At 39.4% G+C, this 13252-nt stretch overlaps 1 protein-coding gene across 4 annotated transcripts in view; it reads left to right on the top strand.

The window, feature by feature from the left end:
* The window catches only part of LOC123500120 (UBX domain-containing protein 7-like), a 118155-nt gene that overhangs the window by 18416 nt on the left and 86487 nt on the right, over positions 1 to 13252 (top strand). The window contains exon 2 of one of the 4 annotated variants that reach the window (XM_045248786.1): positions 670 to 740. The exons of the other annotated variants lie outside the window; for them this stretch is intronic. Coding sequence (XP_045104721.1) covers positions 686 to 740 — 55 coding nt within the window. The 5' untranslated portion in view covers positions 670 to 685. The remainder of the gene's footprint in view (positions 1 to 669; positions 741 to 13252) is intronic. 4 annotated transcript variants of the gene reach the window in all.

Genomic DNA, 13252 nt, shown 5'->3' with positions numbered 1-13252 from the left:
CTGGGAAAACTGCTCGGTTCCGACCATCCTGAAGGCAGCACGCTGGAGGACTCACTCGGTCTTTGCCGACCATTATCTCCGCGATATAGTGCGGAAGGAAGGCGACGTTTTTTTCCTGGGTCCAGTTGTTGCAGCCGGTCAAATTGTGGGCTGACAACTACCACAAGGTCCTCTTTGCTCTGGGGTAACGCTTCGGCTCCCTCAGGTGAATACTCCAGTGCTCCCTTACACTGCTCGTCTTAGTTGATTGGGTCAGTAGACGGGGTTCTCTCCTCTGCGTCAGGGTATTGAGCACGCTCCTAGAACACTCATCCCCTGACCCCTAAGGCCTGCTTCCTTTAGACACACGGGTTAGGAGGACCTCCCAAACCCTTAGCCGAGCCCGCTGGCACCCCTATGCTGCCCGGCCTCAGCCAAGAGGTTAGTGTCTACATATGGACAGTTTGTTTTCACCCTCACGCCTGGCACTTTCTTCTGACTCCGCCTCCTTCAGTGTTGGAGTCTGCTATATTTTGTATGAAAAACAGGTGTCTGTGACAGAAATCTAATTTTTAATGCTAAAATTAATTTCTTCACTTACCTGTTTTTCATACAAAACTTCACTGCCCTCCCTTCCTCCCCCAGTCAGGTTCTCTCCCTTGAGAAATAACTGACTGGTTGTCCACGCAGTGTGCTGGCGGCAGCAATGAGCGCCGCGCTGCCAGGCGTAGCGCTAAAGCGAGCGGTTTCTCGTCGAAAAGGTATGTGGAGCAGTGGAACTGCTATATTTTGTATGAAAAACAGGTAAGTGAAGAAATAAATTTTAGCATTAAAAATTTTATATATATATATATATATATATATATATATATATATATATATATATATATAAAACAATTATAAATGACTTACTAAATAATCAAAGGTAAGCAGAGAGAGAGAGAGAGTAACAGAACAACAGTAGTGAAAACGTGGCAACACTGTACAGAGACGCTCGCCCCCCCACGGCCGTAAATTAAGGCTGGTCAGACTATAGCTCTGTATATTTAGGGGTAACGAAGCTATTCTCCCATTCCGAGGGCGACACTTGGCAACCCAGCGACCTGCCGTATCGAAAGCACCCTGATAAGATCGAAGGCACATCTCAGTTCATAACTCACTATGGAACAAGACAGATAATTTTTATTTTGCAGTGCTTCTGAGCCTGACTACAGTGACAATGATTATGAGGAAGAAACTGAAGAAAGCGAAGACAGCATTAGTGAAGACTCGGAAAATGATTCAGAGGATCCACCTGTTTTCTCAGAACAGAGAGAAGACAGAGATAGTGGTGATAGAGAACAGACTCCAAACATCGAATTAAGAACCCAGAGTGGCTCATGGAGACGCAGGTGTGCCTCTCGAGTTCTGGGAAGATGATCAAGTGTGTGTGTGTGTGTGTGTGTGTGTGAGAGAGAGAGAGAGAGAGAGAGAGAGAGAGATGATACCTACATGTTATTTGCTTGAAACTTGATATGTAAAGGGGTGAAAGAATACTCTCTCTCCCTCTCTCTCTCTCTCTCTCTCTCTCTCTCTCTCTCTCTCTCTCTCTCTCTCTCTCATTGGAGTACAATTTATCTTCCAAGATGAGAGAGGGAGAGAGAGTGTGTGTGTGCGTGTTTGCGCGGTGTCATCACTCACCGAGCTGTTTCTGCTTGACGGATCACACAGCAGGCGGAGGAGGAATCCTTGATAAGGCAATAACTAAACTTTCAGAGGTCACATCGAGCTAGAAAGTACATCATTGTATTCAGAATAACAAAGAAAAAATAATTATTTGTATTCAAACAGTCTTCTGGCAATTTCTTGGTTTACCATTTTTACCCGTAATGGGATATTGGAAAATAGTTTAATCACTGGAACATAAGGGTTAAAGGATAAGTTGGCTACTTGCTTTGCCGTCACTGGCGCAGAGGTGTTCCAGCAGGATAGAGCTCCTTGCCACACCGCACACGTTATAAAGGAATGGCTGAGAGAGAACGAGGTTGAGGTGATACCTGACTGGCCACCAAATAGCCCTGATATATCACTTAACGAGAACCTCTGGGCTATACTTAATCACAATTTAAGAGAAGAAAACATGTCTACCTAGCAGAGATTAAGAGGCAATTCATCGGGCATTGACTGCAGTACCTGCGGCAACTCTGCAGAACCTTGCAGCCTCTCTCCCAGATCGTCTCTTGGAAGTAAGAAAATGCAAAGGACACCCCACATATATATATATATATATATATATATATATATATATATATATATATATATATATATATATATATATATATATATATATATATATATATATATATATATATATATATATATATATATATATATATATATATATATATATATATATATATATATATATATATATATATATATATATATATATATATATATATATATATATATATATATATATATATATATATATATATATATATATATATATATATATATATATATATATATATATATATATATATATATATATATATATATATATATATATATATATATATATATATATATATATATATATATATATATATATATATATATATATATATATATATATATATATATATATATATATATATATATATATATATATATATATATATATATATATATATATATATATATATATATATATATATATATATATATATATATATATATATATACATACATACATACATACATACATATATATTCATATAAATGGAGCTCTGATGTATTATTGACTTGTATTTTGTTTCATTTTTTGAGCTGCAGACTAGATTTTTCGGGCGCACTTTAATAGTTTTGGGTACAGTACCCTGGAGGTGCGGAGGTGCGGTACCGGACCAATGGAAAAAAATTTAGGCGTGGAAGTACAGGTACGGACTATCTGCGTTTTGAGGTCCGGAGGAGCAGTACCGGATTACCTGATATCCAGCAACGCGCCAACCTCTGTTATTATTATTGTTATTATTATTATCATCATCATCATCATCATTACCATGGCACTATATTGTGTTCATTTATGTATATTCCTTATGCGTGCAGTCTCTGTTTTGTTTTCCTGCTCATCTCGGCCACTCAGGTACATCAGCGTTTCTATGAGTTGTTGGTTGTGTTTTATGCCGCTAAACTCTCATACACTCCACTGTTGCTATTCTGTATCTGTCTATATTAATGCAGTGTGTTGCCCACATAGTGTTTCTAATTTAGATCTTAAACCTTCTGAAGTAATGTGTGTTAGCCATTTATCCCTACCTGGAACAGCCTCAAATGCAAAGATCAGCCAGAAATAACCATCTACATCAGTACATACATAATGACAAGCCTCCCTTATCATCCTACACCATCATCTACGTGTGCCATGAAGCTCACCACCAAAACTTTAATAATACAGGTGTCCCTCGGTTAACGATCGACTACTTAACGATATTTCGCTCATACGATCCCTCCAAATTAATCCCTATTTTTTGGTTAACGATCGCCAAAATTCGGTTAACGATCGGATTGACCAATCGCAATCGCGATCGCAATCGCGATCGCAGCGCCTCCATCCACCCGCGGCCCGTGCAGTAAACACACCACAGTCTTTCCCGCTGTTTTGATTGTGCAACAACAACTCTATCACGCTCGCTCTAAACTTCTTTTTGTGCTTATTTGTGATCAAGTGAACTTAGTGATGGCTTCCAAGCGACCCAACGATTGTTCTCCACCGGGAGATAAGGCTAAAAATCGAGAAAGAGCATTGGCCTTGATATTAAGTTGAACATTGTGACTCGTCATGAGGGTGGTGAAGGGGTAAACTCTATTGCTCGTGCCCTTGGTTTATCTCAATCAACTGTATCAACAGTTCTCCAGAAAAAGTACAAGTGAAGCAGCAGGCCAACCAAGTCACAAACCTGCACAAACACACAACAACTCGTAACAGGGAACCGATTATGGAAAAATTGGAACGTTTGCTGAGGCTATGGATTGAAGACCACACACACCGCCGCATGCCTCTTTCTACCCAACTCGTTACTACTAAGGCACTGAGCCTGTGGGAGGACCTGAAACCAGAATTCAACATAGGCGAGACAGTGTCCTTCAAGGCCAGTAAGGGGTGGTTTGAACGTTTCAAACATCGTGGGAGTCTACACAACCTCAAGGTTAGTGGGGAGGCAGCGAGTTCGGATCAACCCGCTGCAAACGCCTTCAAGCCTTTGCTTAAAGAGCGCATCGAGGAAGGAGGTTATTCAGCCAAGCAGGTTCTAAACTTTGACGAGACAGGCCTGTATTGGAAGAAGATGTCATCGAGAACGTTTATAGCAAAGGAGGAGAAGTCGGCACCAGGATTCAAGGCATCTAAAGACAGGTTAACATTATTGGTGGGGGGGAATGCCGCTGGTGATCTTAAGCTTAAACCATGCCTTATTTACCATTCCCAAAACCCAAGAGCTCTGTCTGGCTATATTAAGGAATATTTGCCCGTAGTATGGAAGGCAAACAAAAGGGTGGATGACGACTGTTATCATGCAAAGTTACGTGACAGGATACCTCTCCAAATTCCTAAAAGAATATGCTGCCCAAAACAACATTGCTAACAGATTTCTCTTGCTGTGTGACAACGCCCCAGCCACCCAGAGAGCATGAATGACTGGGCAGATAATATTGAGGTCATGTTTATGCCCCCAAACACAACTGCCCTCATCCAGCCGATGGACCAAGGAGTCATCGCTACTTTCAAGGCCTATTACCAGCGGCGCACCATGAAACAGCTGTTGGCCTGCATTGACACCCCTGACAAGCCGACCATGAAACAATTTTGGAAGGATTATAACATTAAAAGGGATCGACAACATCGACGAGTCATGGAAGGAGGTGTCCAAGTCGGCAATGAATGGATGTTGGCGTAATTTGTGGCCTGAGTGCGTGGAACGTAAACAGGAAGTCCCTGTCGATGTTACAGCAGTAAGGAAAGACATCGTTCATATCTCCCATAAGGCAGGCTTCAATGAGGTGGACGAGAATGACGTACAAGAACTGCTGGACAGTCATTCTGAGCCTCTCTCCAACGACGACCTCATGGAGTTGGAGAAACAAAATACTTTGGAGGAAATGGAGGAGGACAAGGAGCCTGAAAGAACCCTCTCCGTCAAGATTTTCGAGGAGATTTTTAATCATATTAACCAGGCCATACATCTTCTCCAGGAGAATGACCCCAACCCAAACCGAAGTAATGGCGTGACTAATGCTATAGAAAATGACATGAAAGTGTATAAAGAACTATTTGAGGCAAAGAAAAGGATGGCAAAACAGACAGTCATCTCATCTTTCTTCAAACCACTCACCGCCCAAGCAACCCCATCCACATCCCAAGCAACCCCATCTACCGATCAAGCAACTCCATCCACCTCCCAAGCTACCCCATCCACCTCAAAAGCAATCCCATCTACTTCCATAGGAGTCATCTCGTCGTACTTCAAAGTTCGTCCTGCTACCTCGAAAAAAACTCCACCCACTTCCAAAACAACTCCATCCACCTCCAAAACAACTCCACCCACATCCAATCTATCCTTCACATCCACCGTAACCTTGAGTGACGATGAGGAGAGCCTGGATGACCCACCCCCACTGGAAAACGTATTCTCTCAAGAATTTGAAGGGTTTGAAGCAGCTGACCGAGTTTGGGTCGGTGTGGGCATGATGAGATTTAATCCTCCAAGGCCCTGTGTCCCTCGGGGCACAAAACAACACACTACGCATATCACATCCACTCCTCAAGGTAAGTACTACCAATTCTAAAGGTGTAAATAACAACTAACAACATAGAAAGTGTCGTTTATTTACGCATCGCGAAATACATGTATGTAGTTGATAATTTCAAATCCCTCAGTTAGCGATCGTTTCGGTTAGCGATCTGTTTTTGGGAAACGTAACCCTATCGTTAACCAAGGGATACCTGTATTGATTTTACTTAGTTCAATTCTTACTTTCTCAGGTGAAAATCTAGGGTCTTGGAAGAGATCAAAATGATTTACAATGTTTCTTGTGGGAGAAACGGTTTAAGACTTAGAACAATTTGGACATGGAACAGCCTTTTGGAATGAATAAAGTTCCAAGTCTGACGGTCCACTATATATATATATATATATATATATATATATATATATATATATATATATATATATATATATATATATATATATATATATATATATATATATATATATATATATATATATATATATATATATATATATATAAAAATATATATATATATATATAAAAAAATATATATATATATATATATATATATATATATATATATATATATATATATATATATATATACATACACACAGTAAAGTCCCAAGTTACGTCGGTCTCGAGTTACGTCAAACTCGTAGTTACGTCAGTCCACTGTAAGGCAATTTAAGATTAAAAAAATTGAAAATTTATAAATCGTAAAGCGCGGGATTTATTGTTATTGCCTCAGTTCCACCACACCGTCGCCCCTGGCAAGTGTAATCCTACTTCTGCGTTTACTGACTCAAGTTCTTAGTATCTTGCTCAATGGCACCAAAGAGAAAACTCCTTAGTGACAGCAGTGATGCTAGGAAAAGGAAAACCATTACGCTACAAGAAAAAGAGGACATAATTAAACGACATGAGAAGGGAGGCAGCAGCTGTTTGTGAGGGAGTGAAGAAGAAAATGGGAAGTCCGTTACCATGACAACGGGGAGGTTGACGACCTTGAGGGCTCGCGCACCCATCACAACAATAACAACTACAGAGCCTTCGCCTCGGCCACACAACACTCACAGCTCACTTGCACTGTCTGCGCCTGTCTGCTGATCCCTATTGCCCTTTCCTATTGCATTTCCTGCTCCGCTGCCCACGCTTCTACTCCCACCACACTGCACTACGCTCCCAGCTGTCCGCCCTGGTCGTCACAACATTCGACCTTCCCACCCTCCTGGCAGTCTGAGGCGTCCAGCCCTCTCGGCAACCTGCAGTCCTTCGTGTTCGTGGCCCTAATCAACAACAAAAACAAGCTTGTGTTTCATATTCCTACATAGTTGTAAATAATATAACAATATAACCTTTAACTTACCTGAATGACCATAAACAATGATTGGTTGAAAACTCAATAATATGCTTTGAAATGTACAGAAACTCGAGTTACGTACAAAATCAAGTTACGTCATGTTTCAGGAACATAACTCTGATGTAAACCGAGACCTTACTGTATATATATATATATATATATATATATATATATATATATATATATATATATATATATATATATATATATACACACACACACAGTAATTGCCCGCGTATCTGGATTATAGCAGCCAAGGCCCTGGCGGATATGTGAAAATCCTCACAGCATGAGCGTATATGAATACTAAGATATGATATCCATTATAGGAGGCAATAGAGGAGTGGGAACAAATTTAATATCATGGTGAAAGAACACGCCAAGCTAAAAAGGTCACAAGAAGAAGAAGAAGCGGCCAAGTTCCCAGAGTCTCCGCCGTCTGTGGCCGATCTCATCATCTCTGCTTTATTTTTTGGTATTCCATGTAAGATTTCACTTTATGCATTACAAAACAATTCTTTCCTGGGGGCAAGGTTTGTTCCCAGCAATCTCAGAGCAACCTCGTCACCGTCCCTCCAAGCGTTCATGGAAGCCATTTCGTGGCAGGATGTTGCTCTGAGGTTGTTAAAGAATCTTGGATCCAACTCCAGGAGCGCTAAAGACGTGCGGGGAGCCAGACAATCACAGCGAAGCTGCCGCATTCGGTCCCTCACCCGGCAAATTCAAACCCAGAAAATTCGCTAAAACGGATGTGGTTGTACGTTATGCAGACTTTTTGGTCTAACTTTATATAGTACGTTAAACCGGAAATTCATTAGACCAGTGGTTCCCAACCTGTCGGCACTCGCGACCCCTTACCTAAAAGTTTGAAACCTCTGTGACCCCCTGCTTAGGGGTTACTATCAGCAGCACAGCACATTCACTCATACATACACCTATAATATCACTTAATGACATTAGTTCTGAACTAATGTAACACACCTTTTATTTTGCACCGAAAAAAAAAAAAAAGAATGTAAGAACATATAAAAATGTAAATGATGAGATAAAATTAATATTATCCCAAGCTACTTCTGGCAAGGCTACACGACACCCCTGCCAAGGCTTCGTGACCCTGCGACCAACCGGTTTGGAATCCCTGCGTCAGGTGAACGTTCGATAAGCGGAGTATTGCTGTATATGTATATATATATATATATATATATATATATATATATATATATATATATATATATATATATATATATATATATATAAATATATACAGGCAAACCCCGCTTAACGAAGGGGTTATATTCCTAAAAAACACTTAATTAAGCAAAACTTCGTTAAGCGAACCGATTATAACAAGTTTAAACCCTGACTTGAACTTCCATTGAGAGTAAGCAAAGCGAGAGTGCATCATAATACAGTGAAAGGTTTAATGAAAGTAAAAATTATGAAGTTTAACATCTAGGCAGTTAAATTTAATTTAAGTCAGTATAATGTAAACTAATGTATGTATGTACGTATCTTTATAATGTTGATGATCTTAAATTTATAGGGAGAGAGAGTGAAACGGGAAAGACACTAACTGGCAACCTGTAGAATGTAAACAAAGTGCGCATCATTGTACCGCATACAAAACTTCTGTACCACATTTCCACAAGGCATTCCATTTTATCCATTGTAGAGTCATGAGTTCAGGTGGTTCTTTTAGCTTGCAAGGAAGATACAGTCTCACCAGCCTTCTTAATAGAGTCTGCTGACTTGAAAATAGTAGAGACAGTATATGGAGTCAAGATGGTGGCCAGCAATGCTATTGTTTTCTCGCCTCTCTCATGTCTGTGAATAATATCCAGCTTCACTTCGAGAGTAAGAGACTTCCTGGTCTTCTTAGGAACGCTAGGCCACATTGCAGGGCGTTTTGGTGGTAAGTTGAGCGAGTGAAGACGACCTGCTGCACGCTGTTATGGGAGTGGTGCGTGTGTTGTCCACGATTGACTTGATCTTGATCTTGATCTTGATTCTACAGGTGTCCCAGGATTTCTCCTAAGGCAGGCCTTAGTATTTGCGGCTCCTGGTGTATTCAAAAGCTTGTCGGCTTGCGTGATATGGCGGGGCTTTCAAACTTGGAAAAAATTACCTGGATAAAACTTCGTTAAAGCGAGTTTGGTGTTCGTTAAACGAGCAGATGGTAGTAAAATGAAACCTCCTTTGTAGCAAAATTTTGTTGTGTGAACCTTCATTAACCGGGGGTTGCTGTGTATATATATATATATATATATATATATATATATATATATATATATATATATATATATATAACCCCGTATACAGGCAACCCCGTTTAACAAGGTTCACAACAGATTTTGCTACAACGAAGGTTTCATTTTACTACCATCTGCTCGTTTAAAGAACACCAAACTCGCTTTAACGAAGTTTTATCCAGGTAATTTTTTTCCAAATTTGAAAGCCTCACCATATCATGCAAGCTGACAGGCTTTTGAATACATCAGGAGCTGCTGGTACTAAGGCCTGCCTCAGGAAAAATCCTGTGACACCTATAGAATAGAGATCAAGATCAAGATCAAGCCTCTCGTGGACAACACGCGCAACACTCACTCCCGTCAAAACATAACAGCGTCAGCAGCAGCTTGTCTTCCCTAGCTCAACTTACAACCAAAATGCCCTGCAATTGGCCTAGTGTTCGTAAGAAGACCAGAAAGTCTCTTACTCTCCAAGTGAAGCTAGATATTATTCACAGACACGAGAGAGGCCAGAAAACTATAGCAGTGCTGGCCAGTATCTTGACTCCATATTATACGGTCTCTATTTTCAAGTCAGCAGACTCTATTAAGAAGGCTGGTGAGACCGTATCTTCCTTGCAAGCTAAAAGAACCACCTGAACTCGTGACTCTACAATGGATAAAATGGAAAGCCTTGTGGAAATGTGGTACATAAGTTTTGTATGCAGTACAATGATGCGCACTTTGTTTACATTCCACAGGTTGCCGGTTAGTGTCTTTCCCGTTTCACTCTTCCTCCCTTAATAAAGTTAAGATCATCATTATTATAAGGTTACGTCAATAAATACTTTAGTGTACATTATAATGACTTAAATTAAACTACCTAAATGTTTAACTTCATAATTTTTACTTTCATTAAACATTTTACTGTACTATGATGCACTCTCGCTTCGCTTACTCAATGGAAGTTCAAATATAAGTTAAACTTGTTATAATTGGTTCGCTTAACGCTTAACGAAGTTTCACTTAACGAAGTGTTTTTTAGGAACGTAACTTTAAGCGAGTTGCCTGTATATATATATTTATATATATACAGTAAGTCCTCATTATACGATAGTTCTTTATCCGATAAATTCACAGTTACGGTATTTGGAAATTACTACCCTCGATTCGATGTACGGTAAGAAAAATTCACAGATACAGTATTCACTCATATCATCCAAGAGGGCCCAGCGCTGGGGAGCAGGGGTGCTGACGTCATCCACACCACACCTCCCCATCTCTCACAGTACTGACTTCAACTTGACCACCCTTGAAGCCTGTTATCTCTTCCCTACCCCCCTTTTTTTTAACTGCATTACATATTACTTACATGCATTACTAATTAGATTAATAAATGCAATATTGAGGGGTCTATTGTAAGCACAAATATATTCATAATAATTATGGCAAACATTAAAAGCCTACCACTAGTGGCAAACTATGCAGTAACTGATAAAGGGCACAGATGGGCCTGGCAAGCCCACTATCAGAGAATGGTGGAAGTCGTATAACATCAAGCACACCTTAGATAACATCAAGTCATCTTGGGACAAAGTGAAGACGTCTACCATGAACTTGGCGTGGAATAAAGTATGGCCAGAATGCGCGCATGACTTCCCAGGCTTGACTGAAGACGACATAGGTGCGATCAGAAATGACACCGTAAATCTGGGCCGTAGGGCTGGCTTCGATGAAGTTGATGATGATGATGTTCAAGATCTTTTGGAAAGCCATGCTGAACCTCTCTCAAATGAACTTATAGAGCAAGACAAGGCATCACAGGAGACAGAAAAAGAGGGAGACAAGGAAGAAGAACCTGTGCGTGGCATGGACATCAAAACTCTTAGAGAATGTCTCAGTGGTATTGAAAAAGCTCTGGAAACCCTGAAGGAACGTGACCCAAATCCTGCCAGGAGTAGCAAATTCGCTCTTAACGTAGAGAAAAGTGTCAAGATTTATCAAGAAATCTATGATGAAAAAAACAAAAAAGAAAAACTAAACAGTCCTCTATCTAATCATTCTTCATGCCAGTCAGACATGCCGTCCCTGTCACACCTGCCGACCCTGCTTTAGGCTGGCCCTTCCACATCCGCTGCCGACGGTTTTACATCTGGCCCTTCCTCCATATCCTCTTTTTTCAAACCAGTGAAACGTTCCAACTCTGCTACAGCTTGCCCTTCCTCCATATCCTCTTTCTTCAAATCAGTGAAACGTGCCGACTCTGCTACAGCTGACCCTTCCATATCTTCTTTCGGCACTGCAGACGACGATGTCTTATCCTCATCTGCACACTCAGCGGAAGATGAGTAATGGCTGAAATCCCTATTGTCCCTTAGCCTCAAGAGGGACATCATCTGATAGAATACATGGTGAGTGAAAGGTAAATAGAAACGTTTTGTTTATTTCTTTTGCGCAGTACTTTACTTTTTTTTTATGACGATTTTCATGTATTTTAATTTCTGTAGGGGTGACTTTTGACGTGCAGGAACGCATTCCCTATTATTACATGTTATAATGGGTTTAGTATATGGTAATTTCAATTTACGGTAAGGTTTCCAGGAACGCATATATACCGTATAACGAGGACTTATTGTATATATATATATATATATATATATATATATATATATATATATATATATATATATATATATATATATATATATATATATATATATATATATATATATATATATATATATATATATATATATATATATATATATATATATATATATATATATATATATATATATATATATATATATATATATATATATATATATATATATATACATACAGTAAAAGTCCTTAAATCCGGAACCTTATAATCCGGAAATCCTTATAATCTGGAAAATTTGAAAGGCTGAATTAATAATAGCCGCAACCGAACATGTCATCACCGACATTGAGTTTAACACAAACTCATGAGAATAATATTTGGAGGTATTATAAGTGGTGTTTTATGTTTCTGTAAGTGATGTGCGTGCATGCGTGCGTGTGTATTTACCTAGTTGTAGTTTTACAGGGCCTGGGCTTTATGTTCGTGTGGCCCCGTCTCCATATCTACACTTATCCAATCTTACTTTAAAAGTATGCACACTCGTTGCAGACACTACTTCTTCATTTAAACTGTTCCACGTCTCAACACATCTCTGCGAGAAACTATATTTTTTAACATCTCTCAGACATCTTCCTTTTCTCAGCTTTTTACAATGCAATCTTGTGCTTCGGATGTCATATTCTTCTCAAGATCAGTTCTCATTATCCACTTTGTCCATTCCGTTGATCAATTTATAAACTTGTATCAGATCTCCTCTCTTCCTTCTTTGTTCCAGGGTTGGTAGATCCATAGCCTTTAGTCTCTCCTCATATGTCATCCCTTCAAATTCTGGAACCATTCTTGTAGCCATTTTTTGTAGTCTCTCCGACTTCCTTATGTGTTTCTTTTTATGAGGGGTCCACACTACTCCTGCATATTCCAATCTGGGTCTTATTATAGTACTTATCAGTTTCATCATTTCTTTGTCCATATAGTGAAATGTTACTCCAATATTCCTTAGCAAATTATGTTTCTCTAAAAATTCTATCAATATGGCTTACTGGTTGATTGTTTTCTTCCATCGTCACTCCCAAGTCCTTTTCCTATTTTACTTTCTCCAGTTCTACTCCATCTCCCATCTTATAGATTCCCACGGGTCGTCTTTCAATCTTTCCCATTTCCATGACATGGCTTTTGTTCACATTGAATTCCATTTCCCACTTTTTACTCCATTCCCAGATCTTATTTAGGTCTTCTTGCAGTATTTCACAATCCTCTTTTTGCTTTATAACTCTGCACAGTTTCGTATCATCTGCAAACAGATTTATG

This window comes from Portunus trituberculatus, chromosome 50, assembly GCF_017591435.1.
Source record: "Portunus trituberculatus isolate SZX2019 chromosome 50, ASM1759143v1, whole genome shotgun sequence".
NCBI lineage: Eukaryota > Metazoa > Arthropoda > Malacostraca > Decapoda > Portunidae > Portunus > Portunus trituberculatus.
This window is presented reverse-complemented; position numbering and strand designations above follow the sequence as displayed.